This window comes from Myxocyprinus asiaticus, chromosome 6 (genome assembly GCF_019703515.2).
Source record: "Myxocyprinus asiaticus isolate MX2 ecotype Aquarium Trade chromosome 6, UBuf_Myxa_2, whole genome shotgun sequence".
Classification (NCBI taxonomy): Eukaryota; Metazoa; Chordata; class Actinopteri; order Cypriniformes; family Catostomidae; genus Myxocyprinus; species Myxocyprinus asiaticus.
The window spans coordinates 3927344-3939390 of NC_059349.1; the positions used below are offsets into that span (position 1 = coordinate 3927344).

The following is a 12047-nucleotide window of genomic DNA, read 5'->3' on the forward strand; positions in this document are numbered from 1 at the left end:
TTGACTATGACTGTATTATAACATGTCACTGATTCAGTCTAGTATCTTGCATTCCAACATCCCTTTTGTAACAGACTTGTTTTATTCCTGTATGATGTCAACAATATCTGTTTCCCTTCACAGTATACAGCATTTTAGAGAAAGTATTAAATTCATGCATGAATCATGACTGAAAGGAGAGGACTGTTTAGTTCACTGGTAAATCTATAATATATTTAATTTATAACAGACCAGTGTTAGTTAGATGTGCACCATGCAGTCCAAATGTTGATCCTACCATAAGAGGAACCAAAATGTGCACACAGCCAAGATACCAGCCCTAATCGAGCCCAGGGTGACAATGTGAACAGCCGATAACTAGGTGTCAAAGGGGGCTATTTTTGAACTTCCCAAAACAGCAGTAGACACCAGACTCTGTTTGATATGAGAATAAGTGGCTTGAAAGTTTCATACTGAAAACACATAATGAGGTGAATAGAATTTAATTGAAAGTTTTTTCATGCATTTTAAAAGATATTTTAAAACTTTTTATGCAAATATTTTATGTTCTACAGTAATAATACTAATGCATTTGGTGGAACAAAGGGAACTAGATGTTTACATTTTCTGAAGAAAATATGCCTCTGTAAAAGTCCCTGCCACAATGGTAAGGTGTTGTGGATGGTTGCTAGTAGAGGTCGATCGATATTTGGTTTTAATGATAAGGTACTGAAAGAAAGACGTTAACCAAATAATTGGCTGATAGTTTCTAAAATCGATATATTGAATTTTAATGATACAGAGAATCAAGGTATTGGAATAAAGCCGATTGTTTTTAAAATGTATAAATATAATTTTTATCGATACAGATAATCAAGGTATTGGAAGAAAGCCGATTGTTTTTAAAATTGATATATATAATTTTAATGATAACGATAATTAAGGTATTGAAAGAAAGCCACTAACCAAATAATCGGCCAATAGTTTTTATAAACGATATAACATTTTAACGAAACAATAATTAACATCTTGAAAGAAAGCCATTAACCAAATAATCGGCTGATCGTTTTTAAAATTGATATATTGAATTTTAACGATACCGATAATTAAGGTATTGGTAGAAAGTGGATTGTTTTTAAAATCGATATATTGAATTTTAATGAAACCAATAATTAAGGTATTGGAAGAAAACCGATAGTTTTTAAAATGTATATATTGAATTTTAACAATACCGATATTTAAGGTATTGGAAGAAAGCCGATAACCAAATAATCGGCCAATAGTTTTTAAAATCGATATACTGAATTTGAATGATACCGATAAGTAAGGTATTGGAAGAAAGCCGATTATTTTTAAAAAGATAGATTGAATTTTAACAAAACCGATAATTAAGGTATTGAAAGAAAGCCGTTAACCGAATAATCAGCCGATAGTTTTTAAAATGTATATATTTAATTTTAATGATACCGATAATTAAGGTATTGGAAGAAAGCTGATAAACAAAAAATCGGCCAGTTAGTTTTTAAAATGTATATATTGAATTTTCGTCTTCCCTTATTGTTCAGGAGTGGCCCAGACAAAAAAATCCCACATGCAATTTATTATGCAAACAAAATCCCAATAACCAGAAATGTTTTTTGTTTTTTGTTTCAAAATGTGGGCCTTTTAACTATAAACAAGCCTAAAATGCACCAGGACCTCTTTATTTTGAAATGTCTGTGCACTCCCAGATGCTCACACAAACAGAAAAGTAATCCATTACAAATTACGAATTATTTATCTAAAATTCTGATTACACTACTCTCCTTTTAAGTTACTTCCTTTTAAATACTTTTCACGGATATGTTTTTAATTTTCCCCTCAACATATTCAGAATGTCTATATTTCCTCATGCAAGTCCTACACTCAGCACCTCAAGTTTCTAACAATGACTATTCAGCTGTCACAGAAACGCAAACAGATGTACTTAATGTTTTATATATATTCTACATCAATAATATTTAAAAAATATGTGTAACCAAAGTAATGTGAAGCCAGTAACTCATCTGATTACACAAATTTTAAATGTAATGATACACTACTTTTGATTAGGGATGTGCAAGACTAGTCGACTAAACGGTTCTGATGCTGCTAGTCGACACTGGAATTACTAGTCGGTTAATATTTCCCCTCATTAAACTATTCAGCATTTTTACACATTTACATTTAGCTTTATATTTTTACAGAGGCTGCGCTTAAATTACTGTCATATTAATGTTCCACATTTTAAATCTAACTAATAATACAAATATTATTTAAAAAAGTTTTCTAGTGCAGATAAAAAGTTTCATTTCACCTCAGGCTGTGTGTGCTTCTTCCCTGTCTCACTCGCGGCACGTGCAGGAAAATATCTTCTCGCTAGACAAGCAAACTCAGCAAAGAAGTAATGAAATCACTTTGGTGGTAGTGCAAGAAGTGGATTTCCGAAACGTTGGGTAACAAGTCGCCATGGATGTTTTCACATTGAGTCTTTAAATCTGTGCATGATTGTATGTTATTTTTCCGCTGTGCAGGCTTTTTCAAGCGCAGGTTAGCTGCCTCAGGTGAGTTGAGTCCCGTCATTCACTGGACCATGTCGACGTGTTAATTTTACTCATCAAAAAATATATGCTTTTTTTAGGCTATGTATGCCATTTGTTCAATCTGCTGATTAATAAGGCTATTTTAAACAAGGTGCCGACTGCTTAACATGATAAACAATCTTTTATTCTGTGTGCAAGTCATGTTTAGAATACATTAGGTTTATCATAGGCTACATCACAGGCCTATTTCTTCTATCCTATAGCTATGTTTGTTTTTTTACAACATAACTGTTAATGTTAACGTTCTTTACCCAACAGCTGTCATATTAAATCAATGGCTAATGCACAACTGCACGTTGTGAAATACGCGCAACTTTTCAGTGCATTTTTTTTTTCTCTTATAGATTTGGCTTGCCTGTTAATTATTTTCAACAGTGTCCTGTTTTAATAGGTTAATGACTTTTACTTGGTGATTTTCATTAGAACAGGCTATTCTATTCTATAAGCTGCTCTATTGGTTCTACACTATTCATTCAATAATGTTTTCAATAAATATGCCTGTATTGGCTAACGTTGATTCAGTGAATGTGTGTCATGTTCTGTATTTTATGTACAATGATCATAATGCAAGGCAAGCAGTCGCAGATAAATGCCCCTTTTCAATGGAATTTAGTGTTGGATCTGGTATAGAATAAGTATTTTAAATGGGTTGGATAAACATCTTTTTTTTTTACTGTTTTAGTAAGGTTGTTTTCTTTTCAGACTAGTCGACTCCAAAAAATTTTAAACGTCAGTGAAATTAGTCATTCAGCACATCCCTACTTTTGATTAAATGTAATTAGATTACAGGAACTAATTACTTTGTAACCAAATTACTCCCAACACTGTATACAATGTATTTCAAACACTGTGAGGTAAACACTGTCATATCACAAATATGAACAGTAATTAATCAACAGTAGATCACCAGCGATTGCTTGCCATAAATGTATGATATTTTGCTAATCCGATAATATTACAACTTTTATCCGAAAATATTACCTTTTCTTGTGGGACACCTATGAATTATTCATACTAATGAATAAACTCTTATAGAATTATTGCTACACATATTTTCAGTAACATTAATGTTTTGTGTAGTTGAGAATGTTTAATCTCGTTTTGTCCAGTCTTGCAGCGTGACGCTGGTGGTGGCGTACATCATGACTGTGAATAGTCTGGGGTGGAAGGAGGCTCTGGCAGCGGTGCGGGTGGCCAGATCCTGTGCATCACCCAATAAGGGCTTCCAGACCCAGCTGCAGGAGTTTGAGACCACCCAACTACAGCAGGTGATGATGCCTCAAACATTTCAGCACTGAAATAATATCCTTAAGAGTTAACACCAGTTTTTCAACCATCCTGGTTCTGGAATTATTTTTCCCATACATTTTTTCCATAGAGATTTTATAAAATCCTTCATAAGAGTTTTAAGCTACGAACCAAACCAACCAGTCCTAAGGTGAATCACAACATTACAAACTTTGATTTGAAGCAAAAAAGTATTTGAAAAACTGACAAAAAGTATGACGACATTCATGAGGGTATGAACTACAATCCCATGAAGCATTGTGAATGATGTAATCGAATTAAGAATGTTGGAAAAATATGAAACTACAACGTCAAGGAACTACAACGATTTCTTGGGTTTGCAAACTTTTACAGGCAATTCATAAGAAACTACAGCATTATTGCAGCCCCGCTCACTGCATTACTCAGAGGAAAACCTAGGAGGTTGATTTAGCCTGAGAGTGCACAAAATGCTTTTAAAAGACTCAAGTCTAGTTTCACCACTGCTCCCATCTTGAAACACCCAGATCCAGTCTTCCCCTTCATAGTGGAAGTGGATGCTTCAGACTGAGGCATCAGAGCTGTACTCTCCCAGCGTCATGGTTATCCGGGTAAACTCCACCCATGTGCCTTTTTCTCCAAAAAACTCACCTCTGCAGAGACTAATTACGATGTAGGCAACAAGGAACTGCTGTCCATCAAATCTGCCCTAAAGGAGTGGAAGCACTGGTTGGACAGATCCAGGCACCCATTTCAAGTCATCACTGCCCACAAGAACTTGGAATATATTAAGAACGCCAAGAGCATGAATCCACGACAGGCCAGGTGGGTGCTCTTCTTCACCCGATTCAATTGCACTGTTACTTATCGTCCAGGCAGCAAGAATGGCAAAGCAGATGCCCTGTCATGAAGACATGATCCAGTTCATTCATCACCTCTCCCAGAACCCATTCTGCCACAGTCTGTCATCATCGCACCCATCCGTTGGGATATTATGGAGGAGATCCATAACGGACAACAAGATGAACCACCACCATTGGAATGTCCTTCTAATAGGCAGTACGTACCCCAAAATCTCAGACAGAGGGTCTTACATTGGGTGCACACTACCCTAGGCTCTGATCACCCAGGAATTCCAAGAATGGCAACGTTGGTATGTAACTCTTTCTGGTGGCCCACTCTTCTCCATGAAGTGACTACTTATGTTAATGCCTGCCATGTCTGTGCATAAGTTAGAACCCCCTGTCAACTCTCTGCAGGGCTGCTGGAACCTCTGCCCATCCCTCAATGACCATGGTCAAACCTAGCAGTAGACTTTATCACTGATCTCCCTAATTCCAATGGTTTCACTGCCATCTGTGTCATTGTTGATCGTTTTTCTAAATTATGTCGTCTGATCCCCATGAAAGGTCTACCCACAGCTATGGAGACTGCAGAGGCCCTGTTCAAACAGGTTTTCAGGGTGTATGGACTCCCAGATGACATTGTCACAGACCAGGGACCACAGTTCACATCATGGGTATGGAAGGCCTTTTGAATATTAATGTCAGTTTAACCTCTGGCTATCACCCTCAGGCTAACATTCAAGTGGAGAGAGTAATCCAAGAAACTGGATGCTACTTATGCTCCTATTGTAGTCGTGAACAGCACCACTGGAGCACTTTCCTGCCATGGGCTGAGTATGCTCAGAACTCCCTCACACATTCATCCACAGGACTAACCCCTTTCCAGTGTGTTCTGGGTTATCAACCACCACTGTTTCTTTGGTCTGGAGAACCATCAGAGGTGCCAGCGGTGGACGACTGGATTAGGAGGAATGAGAGGGTGTGGGACAGCACCCATGTCCGGCTTCAGCGAGCCATCAGGAGACAGAAGATTCAGGCCGACTGCTGGAGGCGTCCCCACCCTAATTACCAGCCTGGCCAGATGGTATGGCTTTCTATGAGGGATCTACGTCTGAGGTTACCTAGCAAGAAGCTCAGTCCAATGTACGTAAGTCCCTTTAAGATACTAAGGCAAATCAACCCAGTGACCAATAGACTAGTGATTCCTGCTGATTATCATATCTCTCCTTCCTTCCATGTATCCCTCCTGAAACCTGCACACCCTGCATTGGAACCTGTAATCACTGAATCAACGCAACCTCCACCATTGGAGAACAATGGATCCCCTACCTATCTCGTCCGGGAGATCCTAGATTCCTGAAGGTGGGCTAATCGACTACATTACCTTGTGGACTGGGAGGGATACGGTCCTGAAGAGAGATCCTGGGTAGCAGCCTCAGACATTTTGGATCCCTCACTCATCAGGGACTTCCACCGTGATCATCCAGACCAACCGGCACCCAGACAAAGGGGGCGGCCCAGGAGGAGAACACCTGGGGGTGTTCCTAGTGGGGGGGAATCTGTAATACCTCAGCCCATGAACAGTTCATCCCTCCACCAGAGGGAGCCATCACCTGAGTTTTAGTGGCACTTCCTGTTTGTATCTTTATAAACCATGTGCTTCACTGAACACGTTGCGAAATATTGCCAGTTCTCCTGCCTTACCAAGCGTTCTCTTTTGCCTAAGCCTGTTACTGATATATTGACCCTTTAGCCTGTTTATTGGATTTACCCCTTTGTCTATTCATTTGGATTTTGTTTGCTGTTTGCCTGCCTTGCTGTGTTTAGAACCTTGCCTGGACTTTGGTTACATCTTTTGTCTGTCACCTTGGATTGTTTGTCTGTTTATTGTCTTTGACAATAAAGAACCTCTGCAACATGGATTGTAATCTGCCTCCCGCTATGGGTTAATTACACGTTTCTTTGCTGCTTGCATTTATTTTTTCAAAGAATAGTTTTTCCCTAACTCTGCTTATTTCCAGCAGAAGTTCTTGACATGAAAAAAATAAATAAATAAAAATAAATAATGCCCTCTAGTGTGACTGGCTGGACTTTTTTATTATTATTTAATATTTGCTCTATTATTGAGATTTCATCATTTAGTATTGGTATCGGTTAATCGCGCTCCGTTGACGTATGGTCAGTGGTAAAACCATAAATGAAAACATCACAGGCAGGTGTGTAAACAGTACAATGGGGAAAAAGAAAAAGCCCTTACACTGTGGTATAACTTGTAAGGAAATAAGGAAGGAAGGCTTATTTATATAGCACCTTCCGCAGATATAAATCACAAAGTGCTTCACAGAAATATTAAAATGCAATAGAACAAAAAACAAAACATAAATCACAATAAAGGAAACATCAGAAACGAATAAAATATACAGTAGAAAAGACATGCAAAACAATCTAAGCATAGAGCTTAACACCCAACAAAAAAACAAACAAAAAAAGGTTTTCAGCTGCTTTTTAAAAGTGTCATCAGAATCAGTACAATGTAAGGACCACAGAAGTGCATTCCATACCACTACCTGAAAGGATCGATCCCCACAGGTTTTAAATCTGGTGTGCAGAACCACCAACAATCTCTGGCCAGATGATCTAAGGTTCTGAGTAGATAAATAAGACTTTAACAGGTCTGAGATATTCTGGGGAGCTTGTCCATGCAAAGCCCTGAAAGTTAACACCAAGACCTTGAAATGTATTCTAAAATGTACTGGCAACCAATGAAGAGACGATAGAACAGCAGTAATATGTGCTCTTTTATTAGTTCCAGTTAAGAGCCTTGCAGCAGCATTCTTTACAGTCTGAAGATGATCAAGAGCTGTTTTGTTGAAACAAATAAAAAGAGCATTACAATAATCTAATCGAGAAGAAGGAAAAGCATGGATAATCATCTCCAATTCAGCCTTCTTAATTTTGAAATATTCCACAAATGGAAAAAACAGTTACAAACCACCTTTTTAGAATGACAGTCTTAAGACTTGATTGATTTGTCAAACACAACACCTAAGTTTCTGAGACTCGATTTAACAGAGGAGCCTAAAGAACCAATTTACTGTGTAATTAGAGGAATTACGCTATCAGGGGCAATTATCAGAGTTTCTGTTTTATCAGTGTTCAACTGGTGGAAGTTGTCCGCTAACCATTGCTTGATGTCAGTCAAGCAACCAATTAAGCCTGATAATTTGTGAAACTCAGAAACTTTGAAGGAAAAATACAGCTGTATATCATCAGCATATAGGTGGTACAAGACATTACTGAACCGGCTGATATGCTGTCCTATTGGAATTATACCAGTTTTACAACAGTTTCTCCTAAAACAGCAAATGTTCTTATTAATCCAAGGACAGGGCTCAGTTTAACAGGAGCCATTTTATCTAAGATAGATAAACACTGGATATTAAAAGACTGAACAAGTGTATCTGCATCACTACCTAAGACCAAATTTGTGTCAAACAATACAGAAAAACTTTCGACAGCACAGAGACAAAATAAACGTGATGCGGCAGAGGCCATGCCAAACACAGGCACCATCAAGCCACATATTTTAAAACTGTAATATCTTAAAGCCTTTCGGTCAAAGACCTTCTTCAGGCATTCTATAAATTTCTTTGAAGATTGTTCCTGTTGCAAGGGAAGTAGGCTATAATCACTGTGCAGCCTTGGATTTACTCGAGAAGTTTCTCCAATGACGCTGGCAATGTGCTCAACTGAACCAGAGAAGGTTAAAGGTGATGTACTTCCTCCTGTCGGCATGAACTGAACATATTTTGCACTAAAGCTTCATGTCAAACAATTTTTATTGACCTCTTGGACTAATTCACAAAAGAACCTCTGATGACAGCAAAGACGACTCACTTTCTTTTTTAGATGCCAGTGTTTGCTGAATCAATATTTTATGATGTGAATGTACTCCATTAAAAAATAAACTTTTAATACTGTTTGCATATATTTAAAAAAAAGTTCCTTATGTGGTGTTTCATGGGTGTGAATTATGATAATTGTGAATGAACGTGCACGCATGCTCTATTTAAGAATGTTTTGAATTCACTAACATACACAAATTGTACTAACAAATCTGGGGAATAGGAAGCATTCGTGAATCTGGCAAAAACATTTCGGGAAGCTCCATTTTATGCAGAAATTACACCCAATTCTTTTGTACTGTGGTGGCCACAAATATTAGCACCCTTGGTATATTTGAGCAAAGAAGGCTGTAAAAAAAATCTGCATTGTTTATCCTTTTGATCTTTCATTCAAAAAATTCTAAAAAATCTAACCTTTAATTGAAGTAAAACAATTGAAAGAGGGGAAATATCTCATTATTAAATAAATATTTTTCTCCAAAACATGTTGGCCACAATTGCACCCCTAGAAATTCTTATGAGTAAAATATTTCTGGAGTATATTCCCATTCATATTTTACATTTTTTAGTGCACCTGGGTGACTAGGAACATGAAATTGTTCAGCCATGACTTCCTGTTTCACAGGGGTATAAATATGAGGTAACACAGGCCAAATTCCCTTAATCATCAATCACAGTGGGTTAGACTAAAGAATATAGTTCTGATGTGCGGCAAAAGGTTGTTGAGCTTCACAAAATGGGAAGTGGCTATAAGAAAATAGCTAAAGCATTGAAAATGCCCATTTCCACCATCAGGGCAATAATTAACAAGTTCCAATTAACTGGAGATGTTAAGAATCGTCCTGGAAAAGGATGTGTCTATATTGTCTCCACGCATGGTGAGGAGGATGGTTCAAGTGGCCAAAGAATCTCCAAGGATCACAGCTGGAGAATTGCAGAAATTAGTTATATTATATAGTTATATTCAAAAAATAAATATCAGACATCACCACAAGTTGTTTGGGAGGGTTTCAAGAAAAAAAAGCCTCTACTCTCATCCAACAACAAACTCAAGTGTCTTAAGTTTACCAGACACTACTGGAACTTCAAATGCAACCAGGTTCTATGGTCAGATGAAACAAAAATAGAGCTTTTTGGCAGCAAACACCAGAGATGGGTTTGGGGCACACAGATATGAAGAAGTACCCAATGCCCATGGTTAAATGTGCTGCTGGATCTTTAATGTTGTGGAGCTGTTTTTCTGCCAGAGGTCCTGGACATCTTGTTCGGATATATGGCATCACAGACTCTATCAAATACCAGCAGGACTATGATCCAAAACACACATCATAATCAACACAAAAATGGTTCACTGACCAAAAAATCAAGGTTCCGCCATGGCCATCCCAGTCCCCTGACCTGAACCCCATAGAAAACCTGTGGGGTGAACTGAAGAGGAGAGTCCACCAGTGTGGACCTCAGAATTTGAAGGATCTGTAGAGATTCTGTATGGAGGAATGGTCTCAGATCCCTTGCCATGTGTTCTCCAACCTCATTAGTCATCATAGGAGAAGACTCAGAGCTGTTATCTTGGCAAAGGGAGGTTGCAAAAAGTATTGAATAAAAGGGTGCCAATAATTATGGCCAGTGTGTTTTGGAGAGAAATATTTATTTAATAATGAGATATTTCCCCTTTTTCAATTGTTTTACTTCAATTAAAGGTTAGATTTTTGTGATTTTTCTTTCTTTCTTTTTTATTTTTATTTATGAAAGATCAAAAGGATAAACAATGCAGATTTTTTTTTTTTTTTTTGCTTCTTTGCTCATGAATGAGGCCCAATTTGTTTGGAATAAAGTGCATCAATAAGTCATTCACAGTGAGTCCAAGAATGTGTATTTAAAAAGTATTATGTTAAATGTTAAAAAAGATTTTTACAGTTTAATTCTTACTAAAGGTAAATTTTTTGTTATGAATCTGATCTATGGCCACTTATAATAAGATTGAAATGTTACTTTTAACCTTAAGCCTTGATAATCAATATTATATGTACTGTATATGTTCAGTTCAGGGAGTGGCTTAAGGAAGAATATAAAGAAAACCCTTTCAATGATGAGGAGGATATCTGTGTCCTGCTTGCACAGATACCCAGCACCTCAACACTGGAGAATGATTTACAGGACAGGATGGTGGACTCCTGAAAGATCTTGACTACTCATTCACCGGACTGGGAAGGAGAATTCAAGTCAACAAGCCATTCCTCAAAGACCTGTGTTCATGACTGTTTTCTCAATTCAGAAACACTGGCTGACTTTATTTTACTGTACATCTTCAGTTGAGTTGGTGACTGCTTACGTGGCATAGCACTGTTTTTTAACTTATGGACACCTTTTTTGTTTTGTAAATAAGATATATGCCAGATTTTAATGTTTACTACTAAAACAATGTTAAAGGTTGGGTTGTTCTTGATAATTTACCGTTATGTTATAAAAAAATATTTATACTAAAGCCTTCAACTGATTGAACTTGTCTTGTGTTTGTTTTTTCACAACATTTGCTAGAAAAGTGAAAAGCTGGATTACTGTTAACTCATGTTACCAAAGCTTACTGGGAGACTTCCAATGAAACCTACATGTCAAAGTCACATAAACTGACAGACAACCAGATAGATAGACAGACAGACATACAGACAGGTACATGGATGGATGGATGGATGGACAGACAGACAGATGGATTGACAGACGGATGGATGGACAGACAGATGGATTGATAGACGACTTTATAGATAGACGGAATGATGGATGGATTGATCGAAAGATAGACACGAAAATATAGATGGACGGATAAACAGACAAATAGGTAGATATATGGATAGACGGATGATAGAAAGATAGATGGATTGATGGACGGATGGATGGATAGATACACAGACTGATAGACAGTGGCAAGAAAAGTATGTGAACCCTATGGAATTACCTGCATTTATGTAAATTTGTCTTAAAATCTGTTACAATAGTTACAATAATGAACAAACCCAATCTGTTTGAACTAATAACACACAAATTATTGTATTGTTCTTGTATATACTGAATACATCAAACATTCACAATGAAGGTTGGAAAAAGTATGTAAACCCCCCCATGCTAATGATGTCAACAAAAGCTAATTAGAAGCTAAATAAAGTCAGGAGTTGGCCAACCTGGCATCTACTTAATGAAACGAGATTGGAGGTGTAGGTTAGAGCTACTCTGACTTCTAAAAAGCACCCAAACATTTTGAGTTTTCAATTCACAAGAAGCATCTGCTGACGTGGACCGTGCCTCACAAAAAAAGAGATCTTAGTAGACCTACGGTCAAGAATAGTTTTGAATAAAGCTTGAAAGGTTTGCAGAGATATCTCGATGAACTTAGATATTCATCTGTCCACAGTTAGACTATTAATACTGTGACTACT

General features: G+C 37.3%; 1 protein-coding gene across 1 annotated transcript; it reads left to right on the top strand.

The window, feature by feature from the left end:
- The first annotated feature begins 422 nt into the window (after positions 1 to 422).
- LOC127442985 (dual specificity protein phosphatase 22-B-like) lies at positions 423 to 10899 on the top strand. Its single transcript, XM_051701459.1, has 3 exons — positions 423 to 470; positions 3710 to 3868; positions 10660 to 10899. Exons 2-3 carry the CDS (start codon positions 3743 to 3745, stop codon positions 10792 to 10794), a joined length of 261 nt encoding a protein of 86 aa, XP_051557419.1. The 5' UTR covers positions 423 to 470; positions 3710 to 3742; the 3' UTR covers positions 10795 to 10899.
- The last annotated feature ends 1148 nt before the right edge of the window (positions 10900 to 12047 follow it).

Bases quoted from the DNA above. Each gene is read 5' to 3' on its own strand.
- LOC127442985 (XM_051701459.1), top strand. From the start codon at position 3,743: ATGACTGTGAATAGTCTGGGGTGGAAGGAGGCTCTGGCAGCGGTGCGG. The intron at 3,869-10,659 runs GTGATGATGCCT...GTATATGTTCAG, and splicing joins AGACCACCCAACTACAGCAG to TTCAGGGAGTGGCTTAAGGA.